This window comes from Phacochoerus africanus, chromosome 16 (assembly GCF_016906955.1).
Source record: "Phacochoerus africanus isolate WHEZ1 chromosome 16, ROS_Pafr_v1, whole genome shotgun sequence".
Lineage (NCBI taxonomy): Eukaryota > Metazoa > Chordata > Mammalia > Artiodactyla > Suidae > Phacochoerus > Phacochoerus africanus.
The window spans coordinates 16846741-16870649 of NC_062559.1; the positions used below are offsets into that span (position 1 = coordinate 16846741).

A 23909-nucleotide genomic window follows, 5' to 3' on the forward strand; every position below is an offset into this window, starting at 1 on the left:
CACAGCAGATGCATCAGAGTAGAAGCACGCCTAGAAGGGTGGTAGAAGTTGGATGGCGGTGATGTGGCCAGTGGGCTGTCCAGACCCAAGAACTGGCGTGTGCAAAGCCGAGGAAATCTGAAAGAGTAGCCGTGTGGAAAGAACAGTCTAGGTTACTAAGGGGAGAGTGGCAAGGGCTGAGGAGGAGTGGGGAGGGGAAAAAGACAGGACTTTCAACTCTTTCTGAAAGAGGAGGCCCTGGGGGCACTTTAGGATGACTCTGAGTTTTGCATTGGTGACAAGGACAAGTGATTAGAATGATCATCTTCTTCTGATTCGGACGTGATGAGGGAGGACCAGGCTGGAGGAAGGAAACTCAAAGCTTAGTCCTGGCCATGCTGAGTTCGGACATGTCCTAGGAGCTGCTGGCAATGCCTGACCCCCCGGTGCGGGGGCCCTCACTGGACTGGCGGCCTTCTCCTGAGTCCCTCGTCGGTCTGTCTGTCCTTCCCAGGTGCACCCGGAAGGAGCGCTGTGAACGGTCCAAGGAGCCCCGCCGGTTTGCCTCCGAGATGAAGCAGTGCGTCCGGCTGACCGTCCATCCAAGCAACATCTCCGTTTCTCAGTACAATGTCTTGGTAAGGCGGTGGGACGGGATCCTGGGACCTGGGCAGAGCTCTCTCCCCTCCAAAAAGGGCCACAGCCCAATACCCCTCAAAGCCGCTCTGGTCCAAAGCAGGGCAGGGGTGTTGAAGAAGGTGTCCCTGGAGAAGGAGGAGGGGGACCTGCGCATGCATATTGGGGGAGAGGCTCTATGCATCACGGGTAGAAAGACAGGGAAAACTGAGACACCAAAAACCACCGGAAGAGTGACCAGGGGAGGGCGAACCCTGTCCTTGTCTGTGAGATGGAGGCGCTGTCCGCGCAGAGGCGGGAAAGGGAGATGGCTTCGGTGTTCTTGCTGGGCACGGTGGTGGTTGGCGTTGCCATTTTCCAAAGTGGGGGATGGACCCACCAGTTACCTAAGCACTCCATTTCCTGGGGCCAAATCCATTCAGATTCTCGTCTCTTTCGTCTCTGTCTCCTAACGTCCCACCACCCTCTCCATCTGCTCCCGTGATGAACTGGGTCTCTCTTTTGTGTCCATATGGCTTCATGCTTCTCTCTCTTCTCCTTCTCGCTGATCTCTCTTGCTCTCCCTCGTTCTTCCTCTCTTGCATACCCTCTTTTTTCCCCATTTCGCTCTCCTGCTCCTTCGCCCACTGCCGGGCTGTTCACAGCTGGTCCTGGAGACACACAATGTCCCGGAGCTGTCAGCGGGCGTCAACTGCACCTTTGAGGACCTGTCAGAGATGGATGGGCTGGTGGTAGGCAATCAGATCCAGTGCTACTCCCCAGCAGCCAAGGAGGTGCCCCGGATCATCACGGAGAACGGTGAGCAGTCCCCGGAGGCAGAGCTGGGTGGCGAGGCCTTCCTCCTGCTGCCTAGATGATGAGAACTCAGGACAGACATGGGGCGGCGGGAGGGGGGCGGGGGTCAAGAGAGCACACAGAGGGTCGGGTCGCGTCGCGGTCGGAGGAGGGGGTGTGTGTTGGTGGGTCCCTCCACCGCCTTTGAAATTGAAACCAGGTGAGCATCCAGGAGTCCGCCTCGCCCTAGGTGAGGACAGCAGCTGCAGAGAGGGTGGGAGAGGGAAAGGCCAGCGCAGCATCAGAGCATGCCGGTCAAGGTCAGAGATCATGCTGGAGCGTGGGAGGGCTGGTGGGAAGGGGCGCGGGAGGAGGGGAGGCTGGTCAGGAGCAAGGATGGGGTGCGGGGGTCATCTGGCTCTTTAACCCCTGCCTGCACTGCTGGTCTCTGACCCTGGATCACGGCCCTCCACCCCCCCCCCACCCTGCCTCCCCAGGGCTGCCCGTTTGTGGCCAGCTTACTGGAAAGGATGGGCTGGACAGAGGCCCAGCGCTAGGGAGGGACAAGCCTCCTAGGCAGCCTGATTCCATGTCGGCCCTCCCATTCGGGCTTGTCACATTTGTTCCGAGCTGATTGATTAATGAGGCTCTTGGGGAAGGCACAGAACAGGGGGCCTGGGGTCAGGGCTGTGAATTAAACATGGGCTCCAGCTCCTCCCTGGCGCCAGCTGAGGATTCCAGGGACGCCCTCCCGAACAGAGCCCCAAGCCCACTGGAGGAGGGGGTGTCAGCACAGGATCTCTCCTTACAGAGATGGGGAATGAGCTGGTGTGTGCACACACACGTGTGTGCAGAACCTCTTGTGTAGTTTGTGGCGGCATCACCAAAAGTCTACATGTTTCTCCTGCTAGCGAATCAACGTATTTGGAATTCTTTGTGGCCAGCATGGACATCCTGCATGTTGTCACACTTCTGAATACCTGTCAGTGTGTGTGTGTGTGTGTGTGTGTGTGTGGGGACATGAGAGGACCTGGTGAGCATATGAGAGGTGGGTGCCAGGTATATGGTACAGAAGGAGCAATAGGCCCGAACCTCTGCAGCTGTTCTGTTCTTGAGGTTGTCCTGGGCTTGGGCCAGCTGAATCACCCCCTTTAGAACTGAGAGAACCCCTTGGGGAGTGGGCTCCCCTCTGTAGCACATTTCTTTCAGTGGAACCCCAACATGGGGCCATGGCGGCCCCCATGACCTCATGGCTGGCTCTGCCCACAGGGGACCACCACGTCGTCCAGCTGCAGCTCAAGTCCAAGGAGACAGGCATGACCTTTGCCAGCACCAGTTTCGTCTTCTACAACTGCAGCGTCCATAATTCGTAAGTGCCCCCCAGCCTCATTCAGCTCCCTGTTCCTGGGGTCAAAGTTCATCCCAAGATAGAAGACCCCACACCTGTTCCCAAGGAGTTACCATCTAGAGACCCTGCCCAGAAGGAGACGGGCGCCCTCCTCTGGCACCTACAGGGTTAATGGGAAGAGGCCAGAATGAGCAGAGTGAGAACCCGTGGGGTGGGGTGCTCCGAGTCCCTCGGCCATACCTCTTCTCTGGCATAAATCTGTCTCACCTGATTGACTTTCCACCATCTGTTGAGGAGGGGGTGCTTATCACCTGAAGAGCAGAGCAGCCAGCCCCCCAGGCGAGAGGAGGGATCTGGGGGGCGGGGCGGGAGATGGTCCACAGAGTCATCTGAACACTCGGTCCGGCACCATCCCCTGGAGGCTGGGTCAGGACTCAGCCTGGCGAGGGGCAGAGGCAGACTTCAGCCTGGGGGGGCTCTGGCTCCAGCTCTGGCGCTGTTTGACTGAAGCTTCTACGTCCAAGGGAAGGTGTGGAGGATGGAGGCTCAGGTGTTGGAGGCAGACCAGCTAGGGAACATAGCCATTCTGTGCCCCTGTGTCCTCTGTGAATGAGGAAATAGCAGTCCGCCTCCTGGGGCTGTTGCCCAAATATTTAACAGCTGCCATGGCAAGGGCACGGTCCATTGGCTGGGACATCGCTGGTTGCTGCCCCTGGTCATCAGCCCTGCTCAGCCCACAGGAGGCTCCGAGGGCCGGACGAGCCACACCAAGGAGAGCAGTTAGAGCCACGTCTGGCCCACAGTTTAGTCACTGTACTATTTCTGTTATTATATTATTATTTCCTCTCTGAAATGATGGACTTGGAGCACAGTGAGACGGCACAAACCTTTCGTTCACCACAGAAACCTTTCTCCAACCACCCTTAGGTGTGAAAGCCCAATATACAGAATAGATAGAAGTGGGAGATGCTTGAGGGCTAAGGGGACCTGGAACCCCTCACATGCCACACAGTCTCCAAAGATGCTCCACGGAACCCCCAGGGTTCCACAGAGCACAGTTTGAAAACCATAGCTCTTAAAGAGCTTTGCTTGTTTTACTATAATGCTTTGTTCTCCTGTCCGTATAGGACAAGTTAGTGAACATAACCAAAGATATTTGGGGCTCCAGGCCAGTGCGCTCTGTCTGGTTATGACAGCTGGGAGTCCAGAGCCAGCCGGTCCTCCCAGCCAAATTGCTTCAACTTTGGAGTTCTCCTCCCGCTTCTTCCCACAGAGCTTCCCACGTCTTTACCACTTGGTGGGCCAATCCCTCGCCCGCCTTCCGCCCCCTAGGAAAGTGGAGCAGGTAGATGAAACCACGCTCGACGTTTCCGTTCAGTCCATAAAATGATTTTAGGCATCTTTGGTGCAAGACAGGATGTTACTCATTAGACAGAGAGGATCAGAAATGAATAAGATGCAGGGAGTTCCTGTCGTGGTGCAGTGGTTAACGAATCCGACCAGGAACCATGAGGTTGCGGGTTCGATCCCTGCCCTTGCTCAGTGGGTTAACGATCCGGCTTTGCCGTGAGCTGTGGTGTAGGTCGCAGACGCGGCTTGTTTCCCACGTTGCTGTGGCTCTGGCGTAGGCTGGCAGCTACAGCTCCGATTGGACCCCTAGCCTGGGAACCTCCATATGCCGCGGGAGCAGCCCGAGAAATGGCAAAAAGACAAAAAAAAAAAAAAAGAAATTAATAAGATGCAAAGACTCAATTCCTACCCGCCAAGAATCATGGCCTAGTGGACTAGTGGATGAACAGGACAGTAAACAAGTAAACTGTAATGCAACCATACTGTCCCAGAGATGTAAACAAGGGGTTTGGGGGAAGAAAGGCCCCAAGGAGACCAACTCTCCACTGGCCAAAGAAGATAGAGGAAAGTGTCCTCCAGGTGGAAGGACAGCATGTGGGGAGAAAGGCCTGTTCTTGGCCGAAGCACCAGACACCCATGGGAACAGTGCACCTGGCCGCCGTGGAGGGCTTAGCCTGCATGGCAAGGCGTGTGGGTTTGATCTTTTGGAAGAAGGGACCCATGCTGAGTTTTAAGCAAGAAGAAGCTTTTATAAAGTTGCCTGCGCTTCCTGGGAATATTGAGGGGAGGTTGGGTTGCCAACTCTGCAAGAGCCCATCACACTGTGGGAGCAACCTTCCTCTGCCAGAGTGGGTCCCAGTCGGCCAAGACCCTGGAGTCAATTTGAATTAAAAGTCAGTTTCACTGCTTTCCCTGACTGCTGTGGGGTCTCAGGATGAGCCGCTCTGTCCTGGACCTCATTGTTTCCCCAATGAGGGCGCCCAAAAGAGGGCGCCATCCTGTAAACTTGGAGGGTGTTTGATGAGAATTTGGAGGATGGGGCTGTCAACTTCCTGGGTGAAGGGGTGGAGGCCAGAGACTCCTGGCTTCCTGAGGACTTGGAGAGGAAAGAGGTGGATTTTTATAAGATCTGCTCCTCCTACTAAGAAGGTGTTTTGCTAGGCCCTAGAGTCAGGCTTTCTGCTTTGGGTTCATGCAGGTTCTATGAAGTGTGTCTCTTCCTCCTCTGTGCCCAGGTGCCTGTCTTGCGTGGAGAGCCCATACCGCTGCCACTGGTGTAAATATCGGCACGTCTGCACCCACGATCCCAAGACTTGCTCCTTCCAGGAAGGCCGGGTGAAGCTACCTGAGGTAGGTCCCGCAGTGGGTGCTGTTTGCCATGAGCATGGGACCCAGGGGTAGGCCTTCTTCCCTTTAGAGAGACAGCAAGGGCACATCCCACAGGACTACGCCCTCCTCACCACACTGACTCTTATGGCACCACTTCGAGATAGCACTAAACAAGCAGAACTCTGCTCTCAGAGTCAGTCCTGGGGGCTCAGTTACAGACAAAGATGCATTCCAGATCATTCCAGCCTGGAGGACCCTCCACACACTAGGTGAGTTCCAGAACAGTTTCAGAGAAATCAGGGGTGTGTGTGTGTGCGCGCACGCGTCCTGGAAATAATCAAAAGCACACAATAGACTGTGTAGCGACTCCTCAGCTGTCCCTCGGAACACCATCTGCAGAGCAGAACTGAGACCAAAGAGATCAAGTTGAGTGACAGGGAGAGAAGTTTAAGAATAAAAGTATGGAGTTCCTGTGGTGGCTCAGTGGTAATGAACCTGGCTAGTATCCATGAGGACGGAGGTTCGATCCCTGACCTTGCTCATTGGGTTAAGGATCCGGTGTTGCCGTGAGCTGTGGTGTAGCTCTCAGATGCCACGTGGATCCAGCGTTGCTGTGGCTGTGGTATGGGCCAGCAGCTACAGCTCTGATTCAGCCCCTCACCTGGGAACCTCCATATGCTGCAGGTGCAGTCCTAAAAGAGAAAAAAAGAAAAAAAAAATGAGTGGATGGTCACTCACTCACCTGCCAGAGCAGTGGTTCTTAAAAATGTGGTCCCCAGACCAGCACTAGCAGCATGACATGGGAACCTGTTAGAGATCCAGGGTCTCCCGCTGGTCCAGCCAGATGAGAGCCTCAGAGTGAAGTTAGCACTGTGTGATTTTGCGGGGAGTCAGGCTCCATGGCTAAGATGCTGTTTCTATTCCCTCCTCATCTTTAGTCTGATCTTTGAAAACTCTTCAACGCGGTAATAGAAATACCCTATGGCTATGTTGCTTCCTCTCTGAGAGTCTAAGTTGGTGGGCAAAGACCCTGTGGATAATGGGTGTAAAAACACTTTGGAAAGGTCTGTTGTTCAAACAGCGCGGTGCTTGTGGGACTCTAACCATTGGGCCAATGGTTCTGAACAGAGTGGTTGCTTTATATAGGGAGGTGCTATACATATATCTCTATGGTGCTGGGGGGACCCCACCGCATGTGGGGACAGGGCCCTCTCTCAGCCAGCAGTGGACTTAGGCTCCGACGTCTCCCTACCCCTGAGTCTCAGGGTACCTTCTGGCTCCCTTCACGCACCCACACAGGAACCATGACCATGTAGCAAACCCATCGCCGTGAGAGCAAGGAACTGCCCAGGTGCGGGTGTATAAGGAGTGCGTGGGGGAAGGAGAGACGTGGTGGAAACAGAGAGGCCCATCACGGTGCGTTCGCCCCAGCCCCCTAGACTCCCACCCCACTGAAAACGCTGACTTAGGCCAGTCCCACAGTGGCAGGAGGGAAGCGGTCCTGCCTCTGGAAGGGAGGGGTGACGGACACCCCGCACCAGCACCTGCTGTGTGGGGCTCTCCTCACCCAGGAGAAATGGCTGAATTGTGCCCAGTGTCGAGGAAACCCGAGCCTCCGAGCCCATTTTTCCAGGCTCTGGTGGCTGAGCAGGGGTTCTTCAGGCAGAGAGTGAGCAGCACAAGTCATCATGGAGGGAAAGGCAAGGGATGCTGAGGTTGTCAGGGAAGAGAACGAGTCGATTGCACAGAGGGACAAATAGAGCAAACAAGACCGGAAAAGCAGAACTCCGAAAAGCTCCTTCAAGGTAAGGAACAATTGGGGGCCTTTGAAATCCACCAGGCAGCTCAGTTGTCTCTGCTTGCATTTTATGCTTGGGCCTCTCCACACATGAACCCCCTGCCCATTACACAGTCCGGGGAGCTGGAGAGAGCCTGCAAACTTCTTCTCCGCTTCCATCAAGTAACCTGCAGGCTTCAGACCAGAACAAGAAGAGGCTGTGGGAGTTCCCGCTGTGGCCCAGTGGGTTAAGAATCCAGCTGCCAGAGTTCCCATCGTGGCTCAGTGGTAACCAACCTAACTAGTCTCCATGAAGACATGGGATCGATCCCTAGCCTTGCTCAGTGGGTTAAGGATCCGGGATTGCTGTGAGCTGGGGTGTAGGTCGCAGACATGGCTCAGGTCCCCCGTTGCTGAGGCCATGGCATAGGCTGGGAGCTGCAGCTCCATTTTGACCTGGGAACTTCCATATGCCGGGGTGCAGCCCTAAGAAAAGAAAGAAAAATAAAAGAATACAACTGCCACAGCTGTTTGCTACAGAGGGAGGCTCGGGTTCGACCCCTGGCCCAGCACAGTGGGTTAAAGGATCTGGTGTTGCCACAGCCGTGGCTCAGATTCAATCCCTGGCCCAGGAACTTCCGTACGTAGGTAGTGTGGCAAATACGTACATACATACATAAATGTAAGTCAGTACGTAAGTAAGAAGAAGAGGCCGTAGAAGTCTCCAGAGACGGCCCTTCTCCTTTTCCGACGGGGCCTGCCACAGCTGGAAATGGCTGCTGTGAATTCAGAATGTGGAAAAGCGACCCAGACCTTCAGAGGGAAAGTGAAAAAAAGAGGTTCCCTCATGACTTTAAGTCGGAATATGAATCTAATTTCTATGTGTCAATTCTCTGCTTTTCGTTAAGACAATAAGAAGCTAAAAGCTAATAGGCCAGACGGGTCTGACAGCCAAGGGACACACTTTGGCAGGAAGCCCCTGATGAAAGACTGTACGGCCTCCTCAATCCTGGACCCTTGTCGTGGGGGTGTGGGATCAGGGCAGAAGTAGGGCTGGTTGGTCCCCCAAACCAGGTGCTGAGAGCCGGGGAACCCCCTCTTCTTCTGTCATCCGGAAACCTCCAAGTCATTTGATGGGAGCAGAGACAGACAGGTTTGCAGGCTCTCTCTGACTTTCAGGGCTGCTGCATCTGGCAGGGATTTCATGTGGGGAGAGACCCAAGAATAAAATGGAAACAGAGACAATTGAGGTATCTGGTGGATTTTAAAGTCCCCTAATCATTTAATTACCTTGAAGGAGCTTTTCAAATTTCTGCTTTTTCTTTCTTATTTGCTCCTTTTTTCCCAAGTTTTTTTTTTTTTCTTTTAAATACACAAAAGGAGCTGGCATCTGCTGCTCAGAAAAAGGAAAAAAAAAAAAAAAACCTAGAAAAGAATAAAGCAAGAGCCCACTGCATTTCCCAGGGCAGTTCAGGGGTCTTCATGAAAGAGTAACGTCTTCAAGCAGCCATCTGTACCTGGTGGTGGCAAAAGTCTCTGGGTACTTACGGGACCTCAGAGGATTTGGTGTCAGGGTCCCCGGAAGAGGGAGAAGCCTGGAGGAATGTGACATATGGAAAAGGACTCACCCACCTTTGTGGCCCCAGCTCTTTCCATTTTATGTGAGCTGTTTTATGGTGAGCCTGGCAAACCATCACAGGGGTAGGCTCCCAGCTAACTCGGAATCCCCGTGCCTCCCTCGTCACATCCCTGAATGGAGTTCACTGTGCCTTTTCTTTTCTTGGGTGCTCTTCCATGCAAAGAGAAGGAAGTTTTCAGGCTGTGCTTTGGGTCCTAGCTTGGAGGTTGCAGCTCAGTAATGGACCATTTTGAACATGACGCAGAGGAGGGGCCAGAGTTGACCTCCTCACGGTGGTTGTTGTAGCAGCATCTTCCTGGAGACGGTGCCAAGGGAGAAAATATTTATTTAAATATTTTGTGGACTACTGGCCAATTCCAGCCGTTTTTAGGCCCATGGAAGGGGGTCATTAAAGTCAGAGCTTTAAAAAAAGCCCAGGCTGCTAGTGGCAATATGATGGGTTTTTTTCATGTAGTTTTGTTTTCTATACTTTTGTTTCCTGAAAGGGCTGGTAGCAGGAATAAGGGCTGATAAGGAAAGATGGTTTTACGGAGTTCCCGTCGTGGCACACTGGTTAACGAATCCGACTAGGAACCTTGAGGTTGTGGGTTCGATCCCTGGCCTTGCTCACTGGGTTAAGGATTGTGAGTTGTCGTGTAGGTTGCAGACGCAGCTCAGATCCCGAGTTGCTGTGGCTGTGGTGTAGGCTGGCAGCTACAGCTCCAATTCGACCCCTAGCCTGGGAACCTCCATATGCCATGGGAGCAGCCCAAGAAAATGCAAAAAGACCAAAAAAAAAAAAGGGAAAGATGGTTTTATAGACACCCCCAGCCACAAGCATCCCTCTCCAGGCCAGGGGAAAAGCTCATTCATAGCAAGACCCTCTGAAGCATTGCTGTGGCTCACCTCTCATCCTGTTACCCACTTCCCCAGCATTTCCCACACGTGAGGCATTATGGGAGGTTTAAAGGTGCATAAGAGATCTGTAGCTGTGTATTTAGAGACGTGTGAAATGGGACCCTTGGTCCATATGACCTCTGAAGTTCTGTGACTGTCAGTGGAAATAATCCGGAAAGCACCAAAGAGAAATCCACACTCATGAAGTGGCTGAGTGTCCAAGGGCGGCCTAGGTCCCCCAGTTCAGCCCAACAGGGGGGTTCACATACAGCCTCAGGCTGGCAGCTGCCCTGGACTTCCAGGCTCAGACCCATCCTGGGAACGAAAGGCCCAGTGACTCTTCTGGAAGAATTTCATTTGCTTTCAACCTTTGAGTGTAGGGATGTGGACAGGGGCCTTTTGTTAGCCAAGAAGGGGGCTGCCAGGTGGCCCCTCAACACCCCAGCAGCATCCTGTATCCCTAGAAAAGCTTTCATCCATCCGTCTTCCAGTTTCAACACTGGCTTTGTTGACTGTCACCAGGCATGTTGAATTACCTTTTTTTTTTTTTTTTCTGAACAAAGAGTGCATTCAGGTGAAGTTATTGGTCTGGAACAGAGAACTGGTCGATCATTGTTGTTATGATATTAATGGCAAGTATTCTCACATAACTACAATTATTAGAAATAGAACGCCCAATAACATATGTCATTTATAGTCACTATATTCCAGTTACAGGGAATGATTTTGTTTCAGCTAATGAAGGCATTGTGATACCAACCCTGGGTCTTTAGATCAGCTGCCAGACCCTGGGTACCAAAGAGAAGAGGGAGAGGAAGGCGAGGGAAAGCTAAAGTGGGACCGTAGAGTCTTCCTGCTCCATCCTGCCCTCCCAGCATCAGTGGGGACTCCTTGATTCCCACTGGGATGGCCTTTCACCAGGGCAGCCCTGAACATGGCCTTGCCCTCATCTCCACCAAGTGGGAGGGGCCGCTGGTCTCCCCGTGGCTCTGGAACCCCCGCTCCTGTGCTGGGTGGCCTGAGCCCCCCATCAGACCACACACTCAATAGCAGTGATTCTTGGGGAACAGAGGTGAACTTCCGTGGTAAAGCAAATCCACCAGCAAGAATTTATCCTCAGTGGTCTATTTCACTGGGACTTCTCATCTAAACTGAAAAGCATCTACTGTCTACCCACCCCAACCTCCCAATCCATCCCTCTCCCTCCCCAGGAGTTTGGGGTTAGTAGTCACAAACTGTTACATTTAGAAAGGATGAACAGCAAGGTGCTATTGTGTAGCGCAGGGAACTCAGCCCGACCTTCTGGGATAGACCTTGGTGGAAAAGAATATTACAACGAATGTATGTGTATGTGTAACTCAGACACTTTGCTCTTCAGCAGAAATTGGCACCCTACATTGTAAATTGACTACACTTTAATTTTTTTAATTTTAATAAGGATAAACTGAGACACAAAATGAGCTGCCGCTGAAGCTCCATCCTTGAGGCTTTAGCCTGGATGGGCTTTGCCAGGAAGGTGAGGCACATCTGGCCCGCCACAGACAGGCTCAGCTTCCTGCAGAAGGTCCCTTTCTTCTTGAAGTTCAACCCGAGCGTCCACTTCGGAGAACAGTTGTAGGATCAGAAGAGGCCAAAGCAGTTCTATTTGATTTCCCTAGACCTACTTGAAAGGTTCTCCCCAGATCCCTTCCCACCTCGGTACCCCTGAGAGGAATCCGTAGCCAGGATGGGTATTAGGAAATCTGCTGATCCCAAGGTCAGTCCTACCCCGGGACTGAAAAGCTGGCAAGGCAGGGAAGGTCCAGGCCCTGGGCAGCAGCTGAAATAAGCCCCACACCCAGAGACAGGGCAGGCCAAGGGCATTTCCCCACAGTGGGACTTGAAGGAGATCAGGCCAGCCCACCTTAGCCATTCAACCCCCCTTCTTCCGGAAGAGCCATTCCTGGGACCCAACCCCAGGGAGCGAAAGCATCCTTGCCATGCCCTTCACCCTCCTGGGAGCAAACAAAGGCAAACCCAGCTGAAGAACGTGCTTCCGCCATGCGCCACCCCCACTGCAGGCATTCCATCACTGGGCTGCCATTTCTCCACCCACCTGCGCTCTCCAGCAACCTCCTCTGCCCCTCCCCCGCTGAAGGTTATGGGTATTTCCTCTTTGTATTATTACTTCGCGCTCTCCATAAACCAGCCCCTCGTAGATCACGCTAATGGCATTATAAACTTGGGGAACAGCAAGGAAAATATATGGTGCATTGCATTTTTGGATTGGGCACCATGGGTCTGAGAAGGGGAGTGTAAATAAATTTAGGGGGTGCGCTGGGACTGGGGCTGACTTGTCTTTGGAATTGATGGGGGCTGAGGTGACATGGGGGGGAGGGGTGACCCGCAAATTACTTATTCCTTAGCTGCCCCTCTGCTGCCCCCCACCCAGCTCCCCACCAGAGCTTCACCTCCCCCTGCCCCCCGGTCTAACAACAGAGAGAATTAGAGCCCTCATCTTGTAAACACACCAGGGGACTGTAAATCCACAGCCTACCACCCCCTCCTCAGGCCACACTAGCCCTGAAGGTAGCTTTTCCTCTCCCAGCAGGGCAGCATTCTTTATGTCCTTGTTCAATTATTTAAATATGCAATGAAACCTCTGTATAAAGCAGCCACTGACACGCTGGACATGGTAGATGGAAAGGCATCTTTCTTGCTCCCATATGGGGGGGCTTGGCATTCATGCTCCCCCTGTAAGCTCAGAGATGGCTGAGCGGTGCCATCTCTACTTCTGCGGGCATTTCAGTGGAAACCAAAATATGCACAGGGCTAGATGGTGGATCTGGAGCCCGCTGGAGCTCCTTCCTGAAAGCCAAAATGTTAAAGATCTTCTCACACCTCAAGCCACCCCTTTCCCCACCCACAGTCCTTTCTCACAGCTGCAGAGCGTAGCCGTGGGCAAAACAGCCTCCGAGGGGATCTGGTTCTTATGTGTCCATTTGTCGCCAAACAATCTGGTCAAATGCAGGTGTTTTCCACCCTCCAAGAGCTGGCCCTTTCAAATGATTGTTCAGAGAAATATCTTCCTCGAAAGGAGAAAGATAGTATGTTTTTGAGGAATTCTGTAAGCGGGCTAGATCATCATCTGGGGACCAAAGTCCGGAAGACAATGGTGACAGGGTCTTGCCCATCATCCTGGTGGGAACTGAGTGAGGCGGCTGATGTCCTTAATTCTTTCTCACGGATGCGGGGGGGGGGGGGGTGATCCTATGTGTTGTGTCATGAAACAAGATAGCACAAGGCCAAACGTGTGTAAGGTGATGGAGGTGGTGGGATGTGACTGGGTTCAATCCTCGTCCCCCTCGTGTCAAGCTCATTGTGTTAGCTAGAACAAGTGGCACACACTGCTCATCAGAGCCGTACCCGCCTGTATGGCTCGACCAGGTTGCAATATGCCAGTTATTCAAATATTAAAATGCTTTCCTCCTGGTAGGTAAATGGCCCTTCCAGGAGACCAGCCTCCCCCACAAAGTCCCCCACCCCAGCCCACCCCCAGCACGTAGTAGTCGGCACTTGGCATACCATGCTTTGAGCTAGTTGAGCAGGCATTTGCTACCCCCGTTTTAGAGACGGGGAAACCGAGCTTCTGAAAGATTATGTAAGGAGATGTCCCAGGGCATCTACTGGGTTCATAATAGAACCGGGGCCAGAAAATTCACTGAACCCAAACCAGCCTTTTCATTTCATGGATGAGGAGGGTCTGGGGACTTGCCATGTGGTTGGGTGGCAGAGGTTCCGTCTCAGAGCACAGGGAACCTTCCAGGAAAGGAGATTGGTGAAAAGTGGACAGAACTAGGACCTCCCTACCTGTCACCCTTGTGTTTGGAGCACTCAGAGCGGTGGAAATTGTCAGCCTCTGAGACCTAGAAGGGTGGATAAGCTGGATGGTGGGAGGTGATGTGTGTTTATGGAAAAGCTCACAGAGATGGCAGCAGGGGAGATGGAGCCTTGGGAGAAGAGGTAGGAAAAGGGAGTAATCGAGGGACCAGATGCAGCCTGAGCTGAGGGGGAAGTGATGCCAGCAAGATGCTACCGGAATCTGGGTTCTTGTTCACAGAGCCAAATGAACTTCTCGAACACACAGGCAACAAGCAAGCAAAGACTTTATTACAGGAAAGTGAACAGCTCCCAGGACAGCTGGGAGGCGGAAGAAGAGTCCCCCCTTCTGTTGTCCTATAGGGGGTTTTATCCCTTAAAGACGGGGGTGCGGGGTACCAACATGGGGTCCAGAAATTGCGGTTTTCTCCCATTGGCCTTGCCCAGTTGGCTACATCAGTCCTTGTCCAATAGGGGGTTTAGGGGTGGCAGTGTCCCGTAAGTCTCATGGTTTCCTTGCCCTTCTCTTCCCGTAGACGGAGTCACCATTCCTCTCATTGCTTTTCTATCAGATGAGGAGTGGGTTAGAGATGAATGTCCATCTGGGTGTAGGTACCCTCCCTGCAATAAACAGGGCTGGTGGGGATGTTACTCCCTGGAGCCCTTAACCCACACGTGTTAATCAATAGCCATATCAAAAAACGCAGCGAAGCCCATGCTCCTGCACCACCTGCCTCAGTTATTCTGCCTTGAAAGGATGAGGCAGGAGCAAACTAGTTGAGTGTGTGCTCCCTCCACGCCTGGCACATGATAACATGGTAGTTTGTGGGCTCCTTGCCAATGACCCTGTGGAGGACGAGCTTTTAATCATCTCATTTCTAGTGAAGCCGAGCAATGTTTAGAGCCCGTTCAAGACGGAAATTAGCAGGAGGAAGATAGACTCACACTTAGGGGGTTCCTAAACCAGGTTCTTCCCAGTTTAGAGAGGGCCGCCGTAAGGGCCACGGCCAAAGTGCTGGGAGACGGCGTCAGCCACGAGTCACAGAGAAATGAGGACACTGCTCTGAAATTCCCCACGAGCATCCCATTCACAGGTGCTTTCCTACCTGGGATCTCAGCATGAGGCCAGGCAGGGTCTAGGGAGCTGGGATGGAAGGCAGAGGCAGCCCACGGTGGCAATGGGCCCTTCATGCCCTGTTGCCGAGGGGAAAATTGCCATTTTACATTTCAATTAGGAGGGACACTGGAGTCAATCAGCAGCCTCACCAGAGGAAAATGGGCCCGGCCCAGCCCTGGGCCTCTGCAATTATTATTAATGAACTTAGTCTCAGAGCCACCAACCTTTTTATATGCAAACTAGGCCTTTATGGGGCCACTGGCAATCAGGATTCATTAGAGAACTCACTGGTAACAAGCCTCAGTGGGAATCTTACAGGGGAAGAGGGGCTCCGCTTCCAGATTCCCAGCCAGACCGGGCCAGCCCCCAGGCAAGGCTCCAGCCCACCACGGGGGGTGGTCCTGCTCCTCTCTGGGAGACCCTTCTGACCCACCATCCCATCCTGTCTGTAGAAACTCACCTCCTTCATTAAGGGCAGGAAAGATGGTGGGTTGGCATCTGAGTTCTCCAGCTGATAGCACATCTGGTGGCACCGACCCATTAGTTTTCTCCTCCCAGCCTTGCCTTCTCCTTTGCCAAGGAGAAGGGATCCTTAGATTGGTTCAGAGGACTCTCAGATTCACACCCTCTCAGGGAACCATTCACGAGCTGCCATATTTTCCTGTAGGACTTGGAGATAAGAGATTCCAGCTCATCCATTCTTTCTTTAAACGCAGCCCTAGCCCCAGCTCCCCGCTGCAGATGTGGATGTAGGCAGGGTCAGGCTCGGGCAAGACTGAGGAGAAGGAGAGCTGCCAGGGCCTCGGGTGGAGGGAGGAGTGGAGCGCGGACTGGCCTGGCCCCTCCGGCTCACCGCCGTGCACTTGACCTTGATCTTCTCTCCTGCGTCTCCAGCCTCACGTGCCTCCCACTCCGGCCCGAGCTTCATCCTCTCCACCAAATCGCTCTTGCCTTCTTTGTGACCCATGCCCCCATCTTGCCCGGGCAGGGGGCTGAGATGGCAGCAAAGGCAAGGGCACAGGATGGAGCGCTAAGACTCTCTCCCTGCGGGACCTCAAGGTCCCTGGAGACCCATGGGCTCTGGAGCCTCCAGGCCACAGGCAGGGTCCAGGCTGTGGCCTCTGTCCCTTCTCCCCTCCTCCTGCTCCTCTTTGTTTTATTTATTTGTTTATTTGTTTGTTTTAAACTGTGGCCAAAGACACGTCTCATAACATTTACCGTCTTTGCCAATTACGTGTAAGCTTAGTGGCGTTACCTACCTGCGTGTTGTTGTACAACCATCCCCACCATCCACCTCCAGAGCTCAATCCGTCTTGCCCAACTGCAACTCTGTACCTATTAAACACTAACTCCCCCGGAAATCAGCCTTCCACCTTCTGTCTCGATGAAGTTGTCAACCCCAGGTACCTCATGGGGGTGGAATTGTGCAGTGTTTGTCCTCCAGTGACTGGCTTATTTCACATGCGTTTATTTCAGTCCGTTATTTTCAAGATTCATCTGTGATGTAGCGTGTGTTAGAATCCCCTCCTTTTTAAAGGCTGGATCATATTCCATTGTCTGTAGAGATCATGTTTTGCGTATCCATCCATCCATCCATCCGTGATGGTACCTCGGTTGCCTCCGCCTTTTGGCTGTTGCGAGGGATGCTGCCATGAGCGTGGGCATCAAGGATCTCCTTGAGACCCTGCTTTCAGTTCCTTTGGATGCAGCCCCATAAGTGGGATTGCTGGGTCTGCTGCTCCTCGTCTAGCTGCTCTTCAGGGTAAAGGAGTAGGCAGCCCAGAAGAGAAAAGGGGATTCGTTTAGTGGGTCTCGAGCGGTCCCGTAAAACAAGGCTGTGGGATAATCAGGAAGAGCAGAAGTGAGACCACACACATCATGGAATCAGCCCTGGTTAGAACCGAATGCCTCCTTATGAAACTGTACACCTCGGACTGGGACTCGAATCCACCTGCTGGGACTCAAACCCGGGCAGGACTCAGAATGGGACCTGAACCCACGGGCTGGGATGCAAACCTGGCCAAAACCCAGACTGGGACTTGAACCCACTGTCTTTTTTTTATTCAAATCACATACCTGGTCCCAGTCTGGCTGAAATTCAGGTTCTTTATGTCTCAGCATGGAAGGGATTCAGCGAGAGGCAAAGTGCTAGGTAAGAAGTAGATTTCTTGAGAGACAGACGAAGTGTGCGCCGTCTCAGAAGGCGAGAGTGGCCCTGGGAGAAACACACTCCACTCTCAGTCGGTGAGTGTCCAGAGGCTGCAGGATAGGGAGTGGTGAGTTTTCATGGGCTGGGCAATTTCATAGGCTAATGAGTGGGAGGATTATTCCAACTATTTCAGGGAAGGGGTGGGGGTTTCCAAGAATTGGGCCACCGCCCATTGCTGGGCCTTTGATGCTCCTCCTGGTGCCTGTGGGCGTGCCATTCGGCCGAGGTGTCACAGTGAGCGGCTAGTGAAGCTCAGGGTCCGCGGGAAGTTAATCATCCGCCATCTCGGACCTAGTTGGTTCCAACCAGTGTTTGTCGTATCCTCCAGGGCTGTGTCATTCTTTAAGGGCTGTGCCCTGCCCTCTTCCCTCCTGTCTCATTTAGATCCCACCCAACTGATGGATAAAAAGTTGCGTCTCAAAGAGGGGATGTGTGTGTGAGGTGCTTGATTCCTATCTGGCAGCTCTCAGTGACAGACGGGCTCATGCTTATTTTCTGACCCAGGAGGGACAGCTGCCAGGTGCCTGGTTTTCTGGGGCCCCTCCCACCTGCCCTTCCCTCTGCTTCCTTTCTGCTTTACTTTGCTGGGTTAGTAGGCTGGGGCTGGGGGGCCCAAGAGTCAGCAGTGAGCCCTTAAGGCAGCATCTTCACAAAGAGTGTATAATCCATGCTTTGGACAGCCAGCCTGCCCAGCAGCCATCTGTCTCTGTCACCATGCCCCGAACAGTGCCACAGAGGGAGGAACCCAGAGGAGGGACATGCCTGACCCAGACCCTCACTCCTGCCCAGACCAAGGTCGCTTCCTCCTAACTCCGGAGAAGCCAGCAGCTACCCCACCTCCCACCTCTCAGCTGGGCAGAGTACCATGCTCATTTGACCTCATTCACCTGCCACTCCTCCCTGGACGGGGCTGATTGTCCCATTGAAAAAGAGCCCAGTGATTCATTTCCTCCATCCCCAAATGTGCTTGGGGCCCCTTGGCTGAGGGAGGAACCCATCAGGAGGGGCTCCGTGTGGATCTGCTCTGAGAGGCATTTTCTTAGAGTCAGACTATCCCCAGAGCTCAGTCAGAAGATCCTGGCTATAAAAAGTCTCTGGGGCTCATTCCAGAACATTCCCAAGGGCCAGATCAGCCCACCTGTGGAAGGTCCTCCCCCTCCCTTCCTGCGATGGTCCAGACTCACATTCCAGAGCCTTGGCCCAGGGCTTTGCATCCCTGCAGAGCTGCTTGCATGGGCCCCCCACCCCCAGCCTCCATCTCAGCTCTTGACAGCCAGGAACCGAAGCAAAGGGGTTGTCAGTGCAAAGTGGGACCTGGGCCACCCAGCCAGCGGGGTCAGTCTTCCGGGGTCGGAGGGAGGGGTGCTGAGAGGGGACCTGCCAGGAGTCTGGACCACGGGGGTCTCCTGGTCCATAGGGAAGCCGAAGACGGCAGGGGACAGCCTCCACAAAGAGTGGCCTCAAGGTGGCAATGCCGGGACCCGGGATTCCTCGGTCCCCCTCCTCCCCCCAGGACGGCGGGGTGGGCAGCCGTGCCTGAGGCTGCGTGTGGTGAGCCCCTGGGAGGGTGGAGCCGGTGAACATCTGGGTGACATCTGGGGCTCCTGCACCTTCGGCTTCCTGCTCCCCAGCCTGAGCCTCACTGTCTGTCCCCAGGACTGCCCCCAGCTGCTGCGAGTGGACAAGATCCTGGTGCCTGTGGAGGTGATCAAGCCCATCACCCTGAAGGCCAAGAACCTCCCGCAGCCGCAGTCGGGGCAGCGTGGGTACGAGTGTGTCCTCCGCATCCAGGGCAGCGAGCAGAGGGTGCCAGCCCTGCGCTTCAACAGCTCCCGCGTGCAGTGCCAGAACAGCTCTGTGAGTGCCACCCCGCACCCCCCAGGGCTCTCCCTCCTCCAGCAGCTCTGCTCCCTGCCAGCCCCTTCCCCCGGCCCAGCTCACCAGCCAGCTCAGCCCACCAAGGGTCTGCCCGTTGTGTGGCATTGTCATGGTGACCCAGCAGGGGCCGTGATGCGAGCCGTGGGGCCACCGAGCACTGTCGTGAGCAGATATATTTGCAAGGTGTACCTACCCACCTTACCCAGAGCAGCTCTGCAAACCCTGGGCCTTGCCTTCCCACCAGGGCTGACTCCAGGGCCTCACCTGAGACCTCAAAGGCCCACCGTGGCCTGCACACCCACACAGAGGCTGTTTCCCAGCACACGCGGCTTCTGAGACAGACCAGCACCTGTGAACAGGAGGGAGGTAGCCGGGGGTGAACTGCGTAGATCCATACAAACCCTGCCCAGGATTTAGAAATCTGCACGGTCCATGCTGGACCAATGATGGGTCAGTGGCCTCCTGCTGCCAGGGGCCTTTGCCTGACCCCTAACTGTGCACCACCAAGTGCCTGCTCCCCCTGCTGGCCTTCCCAGCTCTGCTCTCCCCCATTCTCCCTTTCTGGGCGCCTTCTGCACACCCAGATGCTCAGGGACAAACATGAGTCTTACAGACTTGTAACACTTTCAAGCCGTACATTCTTCTTCATGGTACAGAAGAGAAATTGGAGGCCCGGAAGCAAGGGCGGATCTTGGTTTGTGGGGCTGAGAGTTACACAACCAGGGGACCTTCTTTAAGAATGAAGCACATCTGGAGTCCTGTCGTGGCTAAGTGGTAACAAACCTGACTAGTATCCATGACGACGTGGGTTTGATCCTTGGCCCTGCTCAGTGGGTTAAGGATCCAGCGTTGCCGTGAGCTGTGGTGTAGGTCGCAGACGTGGCTTGGATCCCACATTGCCGTGACTATGGTGTAGGCTGGCAGCTGTAGCTCTGATTCGACTCCTAGCCTGGGAACCTCCACATGCCATGGGTGCTGCCCTAAAAAGACAAAAATAAAAAAAAAGAATAAAGTACATCAGTGCAAATGAGATATGCAGGAGGCAGGCCTTAGGAGAGGCTGTGCAGGTGAGTGCAGAGTGCCCTGAAACTGACCCCGAGGCTCCACTCGCTTTGGGGTAACCCACTCTTACTCAGAGGGTGAGTGATGTGCTCAAGGTCACGCAGGCAGGGCCAGGCCTGGATCTGGGGCTGCCTGCCATTCATCCCTGTCATTGCTCATGGGTAACTTATAGGCAGTGACCATGTTGGGGGCCATGATGTGGGACCAGGAGGGTCCCGGATAAAGCTTGTCCTGGGAGCACCCCACTCTTCCTGCAGGAAGCAGTCTAGGGGTAATTGGAGCTCAGAGAGGCTCACACACCAGTCCAGGGCTGCTCAGCATTACAGGAACTGAACTGGGGCTGAACCTCCCAACCTCTGAAACCCCAGATGTGTCCCCACTTCTCCCAAGTACACATCTTCCTCCTCCCCGGACAGCCAGGCTGTGGTACAGATTTCTGGAGCTCCCCAGGTTAAACCCGCAAGCAAAAGGGCTATTCAACACCTCCTGCTTCCTGGGAAATCCTGAGGCCGTGCAGACCAGCCCCAGGGTCTGGTTCAAATGATTCTCCCCCAGATAAGGCAGTCTCACGAGGAGAGTGAGGCGAAGCAGCAGACTTGTAGGGATTTCGGGCCTTGGAGAAAACAGCCTCGTTTCCTCAGAGAAGCTGCCCCAGGTTTCCAGGCCCCAGAGGTATCAGGGGGGAGGACCCAGTCTGTGGCCTCTGGGTTCCGCCAGCAGCGGGGTGTGGATGTCACAAGACTGGGCCTCAGGGGTGCTGGGCTTCGGCTGACTGTTGAATAGAGGGAGACACTTCTGGTGACAGCGGGGCAGGAGGGGGCCGAGTCTCTTCTGCGGCACCCCGTCGGGGTACCTGGTGTTGGCACCCTGGTCGGTACCAGTGGAACAAGGAAAGGTGCTGCTGCCCCCCAGCATGGGCCTGACTGTGAAGCCCTGGGGCGAAGGCCCAGCTTCTCCCGACCTAGGGGACCTCGCAGTTTTTCGTGGTGCCCAGTTTACAAAGGTGCAAAACAAAATGGGGAGACCAATGGGGGAGGTACCTTTTCCCCTTCTTCTTCTTTTTTCTTTTTTTTTTAATTTTTTTTTTTTTTTTTTTTTTTTTTTTGCATTTTAGGCCCACACCGAGAGGGCACATGGAGGTTTCCAGGCTAGGGGTCGAATTGGAGCTGCAGCCCACCTGCGGCAATGCCGGATCTTTAACTCACTGAGCAAAGCCAGGGGTCGAACCCGCATCCTCATGGATCCTAGTCGGGTTCCTTAACCACTGAGCCACAAAGGGAACTCCCACCTTTTCCCCCTTCTTGTTTTACTAGAGCACTGCTGGGAAGGGGTCCAGGAGAAGGACACAGCCTACACAGGCTTCTTATGTGGAGGAGAGAATGATGGAATTTTCCAGCAAAATAGCTCAGACAAGGGAATGGTTGGAGAAAAGAATGTCCAAATTATACAGAGGGCTTCTCTTTGCTTTAGAAAGTGGAGAAACTGAGTTTACACTTCCACAGGGGATGCGCTGCATCCTCCACAAGCTGGGCCCCGATGGACCAGACCTTGATTGAGACACTTAACCTCCTGGCCCCTGGGAGCCTGAAACACTCTTCCCTCTGCTCTGGGCTTTGTGCAGATTAACTGCCCACTGATTACAGAGAGCTATATAAATGCTAAGTGGAGCAGAGGTGGGGAGGCATGGGGGATGGGAGCCTGCCCCTGGTCCAGGCTCCCCAGCTGTCCGCCTGCCCTCTTCCTGCAGGATGTAGGTCATTGGGGGAGAGGGCATTTCCAGAAAGGAGAGTGACTTCCCTAGAGACCGAGGAGCTGGTAGGGAACCCCGGGGTTCATGTTTTCTGCAGAATCGAGATCTTGGGAATGGGGAGGAGAAAGAGGAAGCATGGCCCAGCATATGTGATCCTTAAAGCCTGTTTTATTTTTATTTTCTTCAAGAAGAAAATGCAGGCAGACACACACATGTACATCTGAACACATGAGTGTTCTCGTACGCGTGCACCTCCATATGCGCCAAGTGTCTGGCGCATAAACACTCAATACGTGCTGCTGTTATTATTCCCTATAAACATAAACACAGGGAACACAAGTGTATTTTTGTGCAGCATCCCCAAGTGTACACACAGAGATTCAAATACACAATAATATTTGGGTGCTCATTCTCTGCGACAGGCACCGTGCTCAGAGCATCGGCTGGTTATCGCGAACCCTCCCAGCAATCCCTCGAGGTGCGCACTGTGTGTCCTGCCCCCTCGACACACGGGGATTCTGAGACCTGGACTGTCTGCCCACGTTTGCACAGCCGGTCACTGCGGAGCCGCTTGATGGCAGTACCCGTGCGTGCCCGTGTATGCTCGCGTGCACACGCATGCCTGAAGGCATAGATACTGCGGAGGTGTGCACAGCCCCCTTCTCACATCAACACCCATTGCACACACTCGTGCACGAAGCCCTCCCGTGCATGCACAGGCCTTGCTCTCTGGGGGATTCCAGGTCCTTCCTGAGCGGGGCTTGAAGGTTCTATTCACCTTTGACCCACGCACCCCTGGTGGCTGCCTCTTCCTTCCACTTTGGGTCCTGGCCAGACCCAGGTGATTTAGGCACCGCCAGTATCCCTTCTAGAGGCCAGAGAAGCCTGACATTGACCCTCACCCCCTTTGCCTCGCCGGGGCCTTGAGGAAGGACTGGGGTGGGTGGACAGTGGGAGCTTGGCTAGAGGAGGAAATGGGGGGGCCACGGTCTGGAAAGTGTTCTCTCCCTCCCCCTCTCCTCTGCTCCTGCACACTCCCCCCCAAGCAGGTGCTCTGTCTCCCTGCTGTTCGCAGACAGCAAAGAACAGCGAATCTCTAACTTCGGCAGCAACCAGACTCACGAGGGCACCTCGTTGAAATGCTCCTGTCTCTGGAGACTCTAATTCAGCAGGTCTGGGTGGGGCCCTGGAATCTGCAGGTAGTAGACCTCATCCCTTATGCCCACCCCCACCCCAGCATGATTTTTTTTTTTTTTTTTTGCTTTTTAGGGCCGAACTCACGGCATATGGAGGTTCCCAGGCTAGAGGTTGAATCAGAGCTACAGCTGCCAGCCTATGCCACAGCCACAGCCATGCAGGATCCAAGCCGTGTCTCTGACCTACACCACAGCTCACCACCATGCTGGATCCCCGACCCACCGGGCAATGAAGCCAGGGAGCAAACCCACATCCTTATGGTTATTAGTCGGATTCATTTCCACTGTGCCATGACGGGAACTGCCCACCACCATGATCTGATGAAGGTGGTCCAAAGACCACGCTGAGACCCACAGTCTAGAACAGAAGAGGTTTTTTGAGAAAACACAGGATGACTTGGAATGACCCACTTAATCTCTGGGGAATTGGTTACTGGGCTACATGGCAAAAGGCTTCAGCTGAGTTGTGGGTGGTCCAAAAAAAAAAAAAAAGTTCTCCAATATTGTTTCTGCAGGGGTAGGGAGCTTTGCTTTATTCTACTGAGCCTGGACCCTGGCCCTGGCCGAGGGGTCCTTAGTCTCGAGGGAGATCGTATGAGTGGGGATGGCCAGGGTGCCATCACCAGGGAGTTGGTGAAATTTTTTTGGAGTGAAGAAGACTAGACACACATCCTACTTACGTTTCTGTATGAGGACCATGTCACGGCATGTTCACCAGGGAGCGCATTCTGTCACTCAGGGACACAGGGCCATTTCCCAGGTTAGGGTGCGAACATCTCCTTTAGAAGCCACTATGGATGAGCTACAGAGGCAGAGGCCCTGGGACCCTCCCCAGCTGGTGCATTTTCTGTGCTGTCCTTTCTCCTGTGAGGGAGGGGCATCAGCCATCTGCCACAGTATCCACGAGCATCCCACGGCCTAGGCCCTCCAAACAAATTCTCTGTTTAAAAAGCCCACTGGCTCTGCAAACGCAGCTTCCAGCCAAGGGCCCTGCACTGAACTCTTCCAGCAAATTGCCCGCCCTCAGCCCCTCCTCTGCAGAAAACCTGTCTCAGCTCTGATCTTCCAACCCACCCCCCGTGGTGGGCAGAATCCAGAATAATGAGAAAATCACCAGGTAGGGCTTAGAAA

At 54.0% G+C, this 23909-nt stretch overlaps 1 protein-coding gene across 1 annotated transcript in view; it reads left to right on the top strand.

Annotated features, from left to right (window-relative positions):
* The window catches only part of PLXNA4 (plexin A4), a 458094-nt gene that overhangs the window by 354620 nt on the left and 79565 nt on the right, over positions 1–23909 (top strand). Inside the window, exons 6-10 of the mRNA XM_047763901.1 lie at positions 494–617; positions 1260–1413; positions 2659–2758; positions 5323–5437; positions 18549–18749. Coding sequence (XP_047619857.1) covers positions 494–617; positions 1260–1413; positions 2659–2758; positions 5323–5437; positions 18549–18749 — 694 coding nt within the window. The remainder of the gene's footprint in view (positions 1–493; positions 618–1259; positions 1414–2658; positions 2759–5322; positions 5438–18548; positions 18750–23909) is intronic.